Below are 13,903 nucleotides of genomic sequence, written 5' to 3'. Positions count from 1 at the left end.
AAGAGCAGGGAAATGAAAACAGGCCATTAAAAAAAGCCATTTAGAGAAATACATTATCTTCATACTTTCAAAGAGAACAAGACATTTTCACCTTTTATAAAAAAGTATTATGCTTGATTTAAGCTCAATGTCAGTATCAGATTTTAAAGCTGGTAGGGTTCCAATTTCTCTCTAAGCAGATAATTGTGTAAATGGAAGCTGAATGAGTTAGGTTAAAATCACCTTTATTTTATCAGTCAGCAATACAGTCCTTCAAGAATAAGCAAGATAAATTTACCTTTATTACTTTAAAGACAATCACATCTCCAGTTGCTCCAGCTTCTAGAGGATTAGGCTGTAATAAATCAGCATACCTGGAGATATATACACCTGAGAGGAGTATAAAAATATAACAAAACCCCACATTACGTTGAATGTTAAAGCATTATTGGAAGTTTAAGAACATTACATGGGATTAAAGCTCAACATATATCAAACAATAAAGACACAACAGTCTTTTTGGAATATGATCAGAGAAACGTGTAAAGGCCATGTTCACAATCTGCACCTTCAGGACAGCAGAATAAAGGTTTACTTGCATCCATTGCAGTATGAAATACCACAGCAGAAAACAGACACTAGCCCAGCTTGAAAGGAGCACACCCACATCACTGAAAGCATTGTGACCCAGAGGACAAGCCCTGCCCAAGGACTACACAAATACCGCTTTCAGGTGTTCCTTTTTTAAACAGCGTCCCACTGCACCATGTGGAGATAAGCAGTGAAGGCATCATTGAGAAATAATAGCCAGCTTTGGAACCATGAATTGACACTCAAATGGAAAGGTAAAATAATTTTCCTTTTCAACACTTCAACCATAATTTCACACATTTTAAGCCCTCATATACACAACTGTCATTTGTTGGTCTAGCTGACTACCTCAGGTGAGACAACTGTAACTCAACACAGGCAAGCACCCATTTTGCTTAGGTTCCTCTCATTCCAAGCCTGTATTTAGCTGCTTTGATAAATTGCTCCAGAACCTTTACCAGCTAAAACAGTAAAACAAATAATGTGTTCATATACCTTTGTTCTGCCCCCCTTGCACCTGTTCTCATTTCAACATTGACACTGCCACCTCTGTCTCACATTAGTCTCACAGAGGATGACAAAATGATTTCTTACTTTTCTAATAGAAAAGTTTTCCAATAGAAATTGAATCTTGCACTTTCAAATCTCTTAACACCTTGTGATTCTTCCAAGTCTCTAATTTATCTATGTTTTTCTTGGATTTGTGAGTAAAGAACTTGAGTTCTAGCTACATCAATACTAAGCTGAGCTACTATTTCCATTAGGTATTTCTGAATGCATATACATGCATAGATATGCATAGATTTACATACAAACACAGACAGGCACACAATCAGAGATTGCATTAATTCTTTGGTCTCCCAATTTTACTGGGAAGACATGATACATTGGTTTGATTTAAGCCAAAATGGGAATTAGGTCTTCCCTTTGAGAAAGACATTTAAACGAACTAGTCAAAAATAGATACATGTTCTGATGTCAATCAGCTTTGCTAAAAATACCTAGCTGTGATGTTCCTGCAATAAGCAATAAAAAAAGGACTGAAAGTTTACACAACTGCATCACATTATTTGCCAACTCATACCGAATAATACCAGCACATATCATGAAAAGATAGTTACCCATGGAAGGGCTGCCGAGAATTGTTATTTTGGAGTGGCCCACCTGCAGCCCCTTTTCGCAAATGCCTTGGATCTGGAGAACACACATTTTTTTAAACAAGTTTATCAGGAAAGCCAGTGTATGAACAGCACAAACAGTGAGAAACAATAATTACAGAATTTTGATTAAGCTAAAAAAAAAACCAAAAAAACCCCCCACCACCCCCAAAACACTCCCAAAAAACTCTTACAAACAAAACCACCCAGAAGTATGACGACTCTGAGCTGCTGTATAAAGTGTTAACCTGTGCAAGTCACTCCGTATGAAGCAGTCACACAGACTCAACTGTATCTTAATAAAAACCAGCCTCCCTATACCTTAAACACACATTAAGAACGTTACTTGCTTTTAAGACACAAAGCAGAAGTAAACCTGCCAGATGACTGAATACTTAAAAAATCCTTGCACTGAAGCACAACAGAAAATCCCTTTCCATCACTTCAATTAAAAACATATGATCTAGAGACAATGAAGAGAAGGTCCATTTTTTAATATTACAGGTTACTTTCTCCTTAGGGTAATCCGTTCTTAACACTCAACAAAAAAACCCCAAAACAAACCAAAAAAAACATACAGCAAAAAACAACTGCAATGAAAACATACAACATTGATTTTCAATTTAAAAAAAAATTAGCACAAAACAAAAAAACCCACATGCTCCAGAAAATCTACCCTTTTTTATAAAACAGAGAAGATACTTCAGAGACATGTAAATGGAGCACCCCAAATAGCAGAGAAAAAGGATTTAAACAGTGACATATCTTTCCCACCCCACCCTTCTATAACTTTCAGTGCTGAATTTTGCAAAAGTAACTTAAATATTAGTAACTGTCAATAAAAACAGTTTAAAACCCAAAACCTCTTCAACTGAAAAAGAGAAAGCATTTTATATACAGGGTTTTTTTCTTACCTGAGGTCGATCAACCATCAGAAATGCATAGGTTTCAGAAAGCTCTTTTTCTAGGCGACCATCAAATTTCAGCTCTCTGCGTTTTTCTGTGAACTATTATTACAGAAAGTTCTTAACACATGTAGACAGCTGACTGCTATCACATTCAAGTGTCTATGTTTTAAGGCCTCATCTACATTAGCAGATCCAAGTGTAAAAAAACATAAGATAATTTGAATCAGACTACAGTATGCTAAAATTAAATTTCAAAAACATTATACCTGTGGGAAATATTGGCTTAATCTGCAAAAATATAATATTATTTTTTAAGGAAAAGACACTCTTCAAACAAACCTGTGCATTAATGTTTGCAGCATAACTACTTAGAAGCATCCAACTCAATGCTTTCCATATGATCTTTGAAATTCCAGAAATAAGCCTTTATTCGCTTTTTAGGAGACAGATAATAAGAGATTATGTTGTGCATGTACTTTTGCAGTTGCAACTCACTTTTGAGGTGGTTTTCATCAGCTGCAATACTCATTAGCTGCAACCACGAGTCATAAACTTTACAGCAGCAGAAAAAAAAATGCTCCAGAATTTACCTTATAGTTTCACGATAATAATTACAGCAAACCAATTATATATTCTATTACTCCATACATTAAGCTTTTTGGCACTGGAATGGAAAACTTATTTCAGAGTTATGAAAGCAAGCCAAGGCTGGATTTAAGACACACCAGATAAGGTACAGCAGAAGCTTCAACCAAGCTGCTCCACTTACTAGTTCAAGCAATCCACTCTTTTAGGTACTACTTCTTGGAAAACAAAAAAACTACAGAGACTGTGTAAACTTGGCATCAGAACAATATTTTAACCTTAAGTTTCACAGGAAGCATCAGGCCTTTCAAATCAGACACTGCAATTATCTTTCCAGGTTATTAAACATACATAAAAATTAAGAAAATTTTTGAAAACTAAAACCACACAGAGACAAGCGATGCCAAATACAATTCTTCTTTCAGTCCTTTTGAGTATCTGGCAGGCAAGATTTTATGTTTACGCTGTAGTAAACTTGCCTGAAAAATAGCTGCTTACATTTTTGGGGATGTGTTTGCAACTGAATATAAAGCACACAAGTAGAAAATAACCTCCAGTAAATTTCATTTGACTTGTACCTTACTCAAAGTGAAGCTACAAATATACTCACTTCCTTTTCCAAAAGTTCACTATGAACTAAGCTGGCTCTCTTGTAATTAAAATTGGACACTGAACTTGGTTCCAAGTAAGACGAATGAAGAATCTTCACAACATCCTCAAATTCTCGAGAGCCTACAGCTACTGGCTGAAAAAGTGCTATAAAAGAGAACAATTAAAATCATAAGCTCCAATATACATCTGAAAAACAATAAAAAAATTTCCAGTCCATGCATAAACATATAAACATAACAGTTTATGCATAAAAATAAAAGATTCATGATTCAATTTAGAACACAAAACACCTAAAATACTTGTAAAACATGGAATTTGGGCTAGAAAGTTTAAGTTAAAGTTGCCTAGAATTATAGCATCTTAAAAAAATGTTTCTTTACACTTTCTAAATACCACTCTTGAACAGCTAGTTCTCAGAAGCTTGTAAGAGAAGCACCTCAAGTCTGAATTTACCTTTTGAAAACATCTGATATATGTTGCAAAACACTGTAATTAAACTAATTAGCTCTTTTAATCAAGGACCAGGAACAAATTGCACTTCTAAAAACCTCAATAACAGTTTCATAGCTTAGCCTCTCTTTAGAGCCCTTACGGCAGTTTTTGTTTGTTTGCTTATGGTAATTATGCTGAATATGAATAAATTCAATGCTGTCTTAAGGAGTCCAGTAAGCTCCTATAATTAAAAAACACACTGCCTGTGTTCATGCTTTATGATAACTGCTTTAAAAGGAAACCTCTTCATTTGCTGTTGCACAAATTCAAGTACTGAGCAAACCTTTGCCCGAGTTCACACGGTAAAGCACTCATCTCCCCAGGCTTCTTCATTTGTTTGGGTACTGAAAGTGACAAACTGATCAGAAGGGCAACCTGAGCATGGCCCAGCAGAGAATCTAAGTGCAGATTTTGAGAGCAATGTCTCAAAAAATAATACTCCTAGGGGAAAATTAACTAGTTCATTATGGCAGGTTTTCTCCTCAGGGTAAATTCCAAAATACAGAAAGCGCAGTATTTTTGTGGTATTTGCAAACTTCAGGCAGTAAGTATTTCCAGCAGATATGTCCAAGAGTGCTTTAGTTTATTTTCTTACAAAGGGCCTGTTTTTCCCTACTAAAACAAGCACCCAGACCATCACCACCTGAAGCTGCTAGAAGTTACAATAGTTAAGAATGAACTACAGTAGCACTAGTCTCATATAAAAGACAATCCACCATTACTCTAGCAGCAAATTAAATTTAATTACAACTTTAGAGTGAATCTTCAACTTCATTAAATAATATGGTAGTAGATTTAGATGATAATCTTTTCCTCATTTGCAGGAAATAATAATTGCATTAGCCTCAATATAAAATACATGTTCTAAATGAAAACTGAACTGTTTATCTAGTAAAAGTTGTATTTACACACACACTTTATAACGTAACACCATATCTGCTAACTAAAGTAAAGCAATGATTCCAACACCAGCAACAAGTAAGTGATTTTTTTAAGAGAGGAAGTTATGAAAGTGATTAAGAAACCGATCTTATATAACATCCTTTTTAGTTACAATACTTTCATTCTTGAAAGGCTGACAGCAAGACGGGACAGACGAAAGGTAACTGAAGTGAATGAAATTCTCAACTTCAACTTAGTATTACTAAGATTGAATGCACTATACTGAAGAAAGGAACACTTATTAGTAAAATATAAAGCAAGCCTACTACAGATACACATACTGGACAGCACCTCCTGTCCCACCCCATCCTCAAACACCACTTATATCTTTCTGACAAGGAGTTACTAAACCGTAGCATTGTAACGCATGAGTTTCACACATTGCCTGTTCCTCTTCTGTGGAAAAGGACCAGTTAAGACAGAAGGTCACCAATGCCAGCTGCTTGCCCAAATTTCCTGTTTCCTTCGCAGTGATTATTGTACCTCACCCCTTCTCCCTTTTTCCCCTCTAGAAACGCATGCTCAAAACCAGCCTATTTCTTCCACCTTGAGTCCAGGCAAGTAGAAAACTCTACAGGACTAGATAGAAAGAGTGATCACAAACTATACACAATGTCTTGCCTACTTCCCAGATGCAAATCTGGGAAGAGGCATATTATTACACCAATTAATATCCTGTCATTCATTCAAATATTAACTACATTTCCATTTGTGTTTAAATATTTCCTGGTTTGTGGAAAGTTCCAAGGAGCGAGCTGAGACAGACTTGCCCAAGAACAGCATGTCCCCCTGTTCTTCAGCTAGGGAAAACCTACATGAACTACTATCAGGTCTCAACAGATTTATGGAAGAGCTCTACCTAATCCCTTAAATTACAGAATACAGCAAATTAGAGATTTTTTTAAAGATTGTTGCAGGGGTTTTTTTCCTCAATTTCTTAGCAGAGAACCGAAAGCATGGTTTACTACCATTGTTACTTATTGTTCAGTAATATACGTACTTTCTTAAATATATTTTATACCCCAAACACACCATCTACATTCACCAGAGATACTACTGAAGCTAGAAGGGCTGCTGCTACCTTTGCAGTAAAGACAGATCAAAAGTGAAACATTTTAAAGTACTTGGGCACAAAAGTCATTTTTGAGATTCCAATTTTTCAGTTTGAGAACATACAGAGCATTAAAACAAGACTGATTCCACCTAAATGATCACATCAGCTCAAGAACAAGACGTTATAACCACCTTTTACTAGAAAAAGCTTAATAATCAAAAAACTTTTTAGTAATGGAATTTCTATTCCTTTGATGTGCACTGTCCACTCAATACAAAGTGAACAAGAACTACACATATGATCTTGCTTTAGTTTACTTCATGCATAAATTAAGAGCGATTGGCTTCACAATCAGATGTCATTATTGACTGAGGAAAAAAGTAACGTGAATGCAATTTGTTAAATGTATGCTCCTTGCAGAAGTAATAAACTGCTTATGCTCTGAAGACTACTTATAAACACGGAATTTTATCACCAAATCCTACTGCCTATCTGCCACCTTTTCATATACAGTGGTAGCAGACAACCCACAATTGGGTTGAGAACTAGACAGCACCCACTAAGCATTTATTTGTCAGGGGCAGCCTGCTGGTTTAGTATCTATTGCATTCTATTTGTGAGTAGCCAAATGATGGATGGAGCAAGGAATAAACTGTACTGTAACCATAAAGCACAAAACCAAGCCACTTAGCTTTGAATTTCAGATAAACCATCATACACAGCAGTCAAATTTGTTAGAGTGCACAGAACAAGCTTTTTTTCCTTCTCCAAGTAGGACTCCTCAAACACGCTCATCATATGCTTCATGACAGGCTCAAATCCACTTCCCACATCTTCCAGAATCTGAGGCACTCCAGGCTTCAGGTTCTTACTAAAAACCTGCAACATTACCCAACGAGACAAGCAGCAAGGCAATACTTTTCATTTATCATCTCAGCACTCTGCCAAAGGGCAGCTATTTTCTGCCAGGTTAAGGTCACTGTGGAAGGGCCTGTATTTCCTCACTTAAAGGAAATCAGAAGCAAGCAAAGAATGAGAAGTACTAAACTAGAACTTCTGTACCAAACCTTATGTTTACAGGCAAAGAATGAGATTATTAAGCTTATCTCCAGTCCTACATTACTTCAGAGATCAGCAGTGTGTACATACATATTTTTCAGGCTCACGGTGCAATCCTGACGTGGGTATGCTGCACCTTTATCAACCCGTCTCAATTAAAACAGTAATTTATGTAAGGACTATATTGCAGTATCCTTATAGCACCTACAAGTGAATTGTTGGGGTTTTGCTGGCTTGTTCTGCAGAAGTATGTAAGAAAATACTGGTTTTGTTCAGCTTCTACCATTTCTTTCTTCACTATATTGGAACATATGTATTTTCAGGTGTTTAGCTAATACAGTACCTAGTCTAGGGATGGACAGACTGGAAGTCCAGATGCATGTAAATCCCTAGAGGCTTGAAGTTTTTCTTTCACAGTGGTCTGATGCTTCAACTTAAGAAAACTGAGTTTGCAGTTAGCAGGTTGGGTTCTTTGGGTATTTTGGGGTGTGGGGGTGGGGGAGTGTTTCATTTTTTTAGGTTAGAATGTGAAGAAGACAACAGAGACATTCTCTTTAAGGAATCCTGAACTAACTTTTAAGTGAAGGTAAGTAAATTACTTTTGTTACCAGCCAAGTTGGCAGAACGTTAGCATTCTTCTCAAACAAGTGTTTCTGCTACAAAAACTCCATTGAGAAGAACCATTTTAAGTCTTCATTTTTGAAGACCAAGACCAAAAATCTGTGGTGTTGATGAACCATAACATTGTTATTTTTACGACTTTTTCAGCCCAAAATGTCTTGCTCTCAAAAGGTCTTAAGAGTTATCAAGTTCAAGGATTGCTTACTGAAATCCCTGTGTTGAAATACCATGTAGCAGATACATCTCTCTACCACAGACACGGAAAATTATAAGACAAAAGCAAGGCAAAATGAACCATCAAATACTATTAAGTAGAAAAGAGACAGCCTAGACCTCCAAGCAGTACTGTGAAGACTTTCATGGATAAAAGAAAGACCATTTTCCTTTTCCCCCACTCAGCCTGAGAAACAGCAGTCATTTTGTTAACTTGGTCACCTAGAGAAGTCCAACTGCAATCAACAACCACCCACTTAAGCCACTGGTTGCTACCCGAGCATGTATTTTGGTATGAAGACCACCCAGAGTTAGTTCAAAAAATGCTCTTCCACCACTTGATCTTGAAAATTTGTTTTCCTCATCCTATCAAAGAAGGATCTTCGAAGTTTCAGGCAGACTTGGAAACCTGAGAAGATCTGACAATCAAATTAGAAGAGGCCAATAACAACAGCTAAGTACTAAGATTAAAAATAAATAAATAAACAGCGATCAGCTGCTCAAGAGAGTGTCACAGTATTACCAAACTGTATGTACCAAGGAAAAAGAAGCCTTCACGCCAGTTCTAAGTAGGAAAACAAATGCACATACAACTTAAAAAACCCCAAACCTCACAGCCAACCTTTCTTAGAGTTTGGTTTCCTGAATTCTTCCGCTGGGGGGAGGGGGGGGGGGGGGGGGCAAAATCAGAAGAAAGATTCTCTGTGACAACTAACCACAGTTAGTTTTAAGAAGTATGTTTCCTCCAGATGCATTTCTCCACATTAACAAAATTCTTTCTGCTGACTTCAGTCCCTCATTGGTCTCCAAATAAAAATTCCAGGAAGGCTAAATAAACAGCTACATCCCACGTTTTCCAGGATTTTTCCCTTAAGTTTTTGCTTTGCAGATTCAATTTTTAATTGCTTCACAATCAAAAATTGTTTCCAAAACACATTTTGTGCTTAAAAAAAAAAAAAAACAACTTTAAAAAAAAAAAAAAAACACACACCAACCCCACTCAAGTAACAAAGTCATCCTGTACAGATTTTTATAGTTTGTACATAGCAGATTAGTCTTCCCAACAAAGACAGCAGGTATCTCTCAGGATGGTATGTCCAGTAATAAAATGGAGGTTTAAAGAGCGAAACAAGGACAATCCCAGTACAAGAAAGGATGGAAGAAACTTCCATGTATTTTTTCATGCTGGAATTTTGAATCTAGCCAAGACAGCTCTTTTGAGAGGGACAGATGATATTCTGATTATTCTGCAATTACACAAGATGTATTTGAACACTGGTACTAAGCATATTTTAAGTATATGCCACTACAATGTCAGATGATTGATGCACTGCTAATCTTCTAGTTTAGCTCCAAAACTGATTTAATTGCATAATTTCTCAAATGCCAATACTAATTCCAATAGTGATTTGGCTGTCCTCAAAGATCACGCTGGCAGCCCACTTTTGTTAGCCTTGCCTATGACATGCTGTCCCACAGTGCTTTGCATTACGGTATCACATGTAAGACCATCAGCAACTGTAAGACCACAAGCACTGTGGACAGAATGGAGGGAGGTCTGTTTTGAGAATTCTGGAAAACTTTAAGTTGCCCTAAAAGCTTTTGGTAAGCTGAAAGGGGAAAAAAAAAAAAACAAAACAAAACAAACAAAAAAAAAAGTACACTAGAAAGTAAGCCCTTAAGAATGAGTCAAACGACCTTGACATTAGCGAGTGAACTTTTGAAGCAGGGTAAGAAGAGCTTCCCCTTCTACTCTAGAAGCTTGATGTTTGAACTACATATTATAAAACTTTTTAGTCTGTAGGAGATGGCTCTCCATAGGCAAATGATGAATTTGATGACCCAAAAAGGTATTTTGCAGGTTTTCATTCACACTGGAACCAAATGGTAGGAAGCAACTTCAAGAGTCTGTGATTAAGTACTAAACATTTCTGAGATATATTTAAAAGGTATTCAAATGAAACCACACTTGGGTCTGATATATGGAAGTGCAAGAGGTACCATGTTTTAGCCAGACATTTTTCTGTCAGATGAAAAATAAGAGACTTTTTTTCCTACAAATCAACCCAGTCCTTTTCACAATGAATCTCTGCCAGACCTGTATCCCCCCTTGCATGGTGGCAATGAGAAAGAAAGGGAAGAAAAGGAAAAAGGGGACATTACTGCCAAAAATGGAAGGAGGGAAAGGGAAGACTGGATAATGAAATAAACCTACCTTAATTTTTTTCTTACAGAAGAAAGCATTTCAAGAAGTTAGATGTTAGACTCTTCTCTGAAGAACTAGAAGCCTATGCGAACAGGTATTTTTGTGCTATGTACCAAGTTACTGACCCCATGTTGCAAAAGGTCAAGAACTGAGGTAAGTTTCAGGGAGGAAATAAGACATGTCTTCAATGCCACTTAACAAAATCAAAGATAAGCAGAAGCCAATGGAGTCTCATGAAAAGCAAGAAATACCACAAGCTTTTAGAAGAAGAGTCATTTGAAAACCAAAAAACAAACCCTAGACGCTTGGAAGAGGAATGCGTCCAAGCACGTGAATGTGGGACACTCACTTCCTCCCTGCAAAGTAAGAAACTTTCAGGAGATAAGAACAGTCTTCTTTCTGCATATCATCAACGAAGGTCAACTCTGCTCAGGGTCTGCTAGTCTACCCCAAACAGGATTACACCCCTCTCCTGCAGGGAGGAGGTCAGGGGGAAGAGAACAGCGAACCATCTTCTCTGCGCGTCCGTGTCCCAGAGAACCATCTTCTCTGCATATGATTGCATCTCCAGAAGCAGAGCCAGGACCAACACTCAAGCCCACCCTGATTGCAGCCAGCTTTTCTGTCCTTTTAAAGCAATGAACTGAAATTCAAGCCGAGTTTTTTTGGTTTTTTTCTCCTCCTTGTGACAACATAAAAACGAAAAAGAAAAGAGGGAGGGGTAGGGAGAGGAGAGAATGTAAAAGCCTCTCTGACACTAAAAATCTTATCCCCAGCAGCCTCGCTAGTCAAGCCATGCCACAGCCTCCTCCACACCCGCAGGATTTTGCATGCAGTTGTGTGAGGTGCGTAAAGAGCCTGCCCAATGAATAAGATGAAGAAGGGAGTGAGGGAGAGAAGGGAGGGAAAGGGAAGGAACAACCTTTCTTTTCTCTGCTCTTCCTGGGGATCTGAAAGTTCCTCCTAACAGGCAGGTCTTCTGGGGGCTTAGGGAGAGGGGGAGGCCCCCCCAACACACCGCTGGGCGGCTGCTGCTGCTGTTGTTGTTGTTGTTCATTTGCCGTTGAGATGCTGCTCCTGCGCTGGCTGCTGCTAGTGATGCTGAGGTTTGGGGGGACCTTGTCCTCTGCAGCAACAGCAGCCACCAGCAGCGCCTCCTCAGTGCTACTGCTCTCAGACCGTCCGCCATTTTGTGTGGTGTCCTCAGCGGCTCCTGCTCTATTACTCTCCACCCCGAGGAGGCCCGCGCTGATCTTCCCCGTCCGCTGATGCTGCTCCGGCTCCATCTCGTCACCACTGGCGTTCACAGCATCCGCCATTCACTCCTACCGCCGAGAAGCGAGCACGACTGCCCGCGCCTTCTCTTCCTCCCCCACCAACTACCCCTTCCCCAGCGCCATGCACCGCCTGCTGCCGCTATTGCTCCCCCTCCGTCCGCTCGCTTTATGGCAGCCCCGCCGCCCCCTCCCCGCTCTCTAACATGGCGGCAGCGCTCACAGAAAAGGGGCGGGGCCGGATCCAGCCCCGCTCCGCCAATCCATCCCCGGCGCAAGTTATAAATAGAGGGGCGAGCGCCCGCCTGCCCGCTCCGGGGGCGCCGCTGCCGCCCGGGGCCCGCGGGGCAGTGGGGAGCCTTTAAAATGGCGGCAGCCCCCGCCGGTCGGGCGAGGCCGCGGGCCGCCGGCAGCGCCTGAGAAGGGTCCCTGCGGCCGCAGTCTGCCAGCGCGGGGCGGAGGCGGCAGCTCCCTCGTTTCCCGCTTCCCTCCTACGGGCGGCTCCTCCGGCTGTGGAGGGAGGCCCGAGGCGAGGTCCCGGCGGGGGCGCCGGGCGGGGCAGGCCGCGCTGTCTGTCGCCGTTTCTGGAGGGGAGCGGGACAGGAGCGGGGCCGGTACGCCGCTGGGAAAAGAGGAGAGAGCATTTCGCGTAGAGATAAAGCCATACGCGTCAATCTACAGCTAGCAGGCGGCGCAGCAGTGGGCGCGCTGGCGCAGCGGGCTCCTGGCCGTGCGGTTTGGCCGCCGGGCGCCTCTGCCCGGGACCCGCCGGCACCGCAGCCCGGCCTGGGGGCCGCCCCCGCCGCGTCCCCGGCACGGAACCAGCCGGGCGCCGGCGGCCACTTCTTCCCGTCTTTAAAGCTTCTACAAGACACTGGACAAAATGGCATTTCACCTTTGAAGAATAAAACCACATTATTAACCATGAAGGAGAGGCAACACTTCACACTCGCTACAGCGTGATGATGAACTAGAGCAGCGCCAGGGCACCGTGCCCTCCCCCCGCCCTCATCACCTCCCCTCTGCCGGGGGGGGGACAGATACAAACAGTGACAAACTGTCTTTGCACTAACGTCTTCAGTGGAAGGTGTAATTCCAATTAACACAGTAACGACAGCTTTGTACAAAGGCAGTGTAAGAGAGACAGTTCTTACCCAATCAGTTAAAAATATAAACAATACGATTTGTTACACTTTTTTGAGACAATCTTAAACTGCAAAGGAAACGTGTTATTGCAAAGACTTCTGTGTGTTTAATTGCATAATTTCGCTGAATTTAATCCTCTTTTATATGTTCAATTAAATGCATTTAAGATCATCACAAAAGATTCTGTTGGAAGGGTACTTAAGTGACAACAGCTATTTGGGTTCCACAGCTTGTAAAACTACAAATTGCAAGCAAGCTTCAATAAGAAAAAACAGCATGTGCAAGTAAGGAACTATTTGACCTTTTTCAAAAATAAAAAAAAAACAACTATAATGTCTCATCAGTAGGACAAAGAATTATAGATCAACCAAAGGCAACACATTCCATTATTCATATACCAAAGAGTACCCGTTTTCAAATGCAGTGCAACGGAATGCTAGAAATGTTTTTGGTGCTATTGAAGCTAAGTCAGAAACTATTTTTCCAGCAGATTTGCTAAGGAAACTAATGAGGTAGTATGCAGGGATGGTTATGGGCAACATGTTTTTTCTTTTAGTGCCAGAGCTGAATAATAATGGTAAGCTGTTACAAGTTTTGTTTACCTGCAAAGAAAACATAATGCTGTATTTATGGACCCAAGTGTGATATAGCAAGAACATGAAAAGGTGCTAGCTTGAAATGATTTCTCTGTCACAAGATCATCATTCAATCTGGTCTATATTCCATATTATTAAAAGAATAATGAGAATAAATTTAATCCTTGTGATCATGGATGTAAATCAGTTATTAAGGAAAACCAAGGCTTCAAATACAAATACAACAATAACTGGTATTTCAAAACAATAAATAATGAAATTTCATCACATCTACACAGTTGTTTGGTATTCACGGATAAGCTTTGTTGGATCCCTCTGCAGCACTTCAAGGCATTGCTACCTCATGTTGTCTGTCCTACTGGAGGTCAGTATTGAATCGGAAGGTTAACATTTATTCACCTCTGCCACCCCTGCTGCGAGGCTTATAACTTCTGGTAAAAGAAGGGTGTGAATATGTGAAAGCCACAG

The 13,903-nt window shown here is 40.1% G+C and overlaps 1 protein-coding gene across 5 annotated transcripts in view; it reads right to left on the bottom strand.

Annotated features, from left to right (window-relative positions):
* TASOR (transcription activation suppressor) overlaps positions 1–11,860 on the bottom strand; it is a 34,476-nt gene extending 22,616 nt beyond the window's left edge. For 3 of the 5 annotated variants that reach the window (XM_056338619.1, XM_056338620.1, XM_056338621.1), the window contains exons 1-5: positions 11,342–11,859; positions 3,831–3,976; positions 2,642–2,734; positions 1,692–1,764; positions 278–369 (exon numbers count right to left, since the gene is read on the bottom strand). In XM_056338619.1, coding sequence (XP_056194594.1) covers positions 278–369; positions 1,692–1,764; positions 2,642–2,734; positions 3,831–3,976; positions 11,342–11,738 — 801 coding nt within the window. In that variant the 5' untranslated portion in view covers positions 11,739–11,859. Of the gene's footprint in view, positions 1–277; positions 370–1,691; positions 1,765–2,641; positions 2,735–3,830; positions 3,977–11,341 lie in introns of all 5 variants that reach the window. The other 2 variants (XM_056338622.1, XM_056338624.1) reach the window with 1 other exon arrangement.
* Between the last annotated feature and the right edge of the window lie 2,043 nt (positions 11,861–13,903).

This window comes from Falco biarmicus, chromosome 4, assembly GCF_023638135.1.
Source record: "Falco biarmicus isolate bFalBia1 chromosome 4, bFalBia1.pri, whole genome shotgun sequence".
NCBI lineage: Eukaryota > Metazoa > Chordata > Aves > Falconiformes > Falconidae > Falco > Falco biarmicus.
Note: the sequence above shows the minus strand (reverse complement) of the source record. Positions and strands in the feature narration are given on the sequence as shown.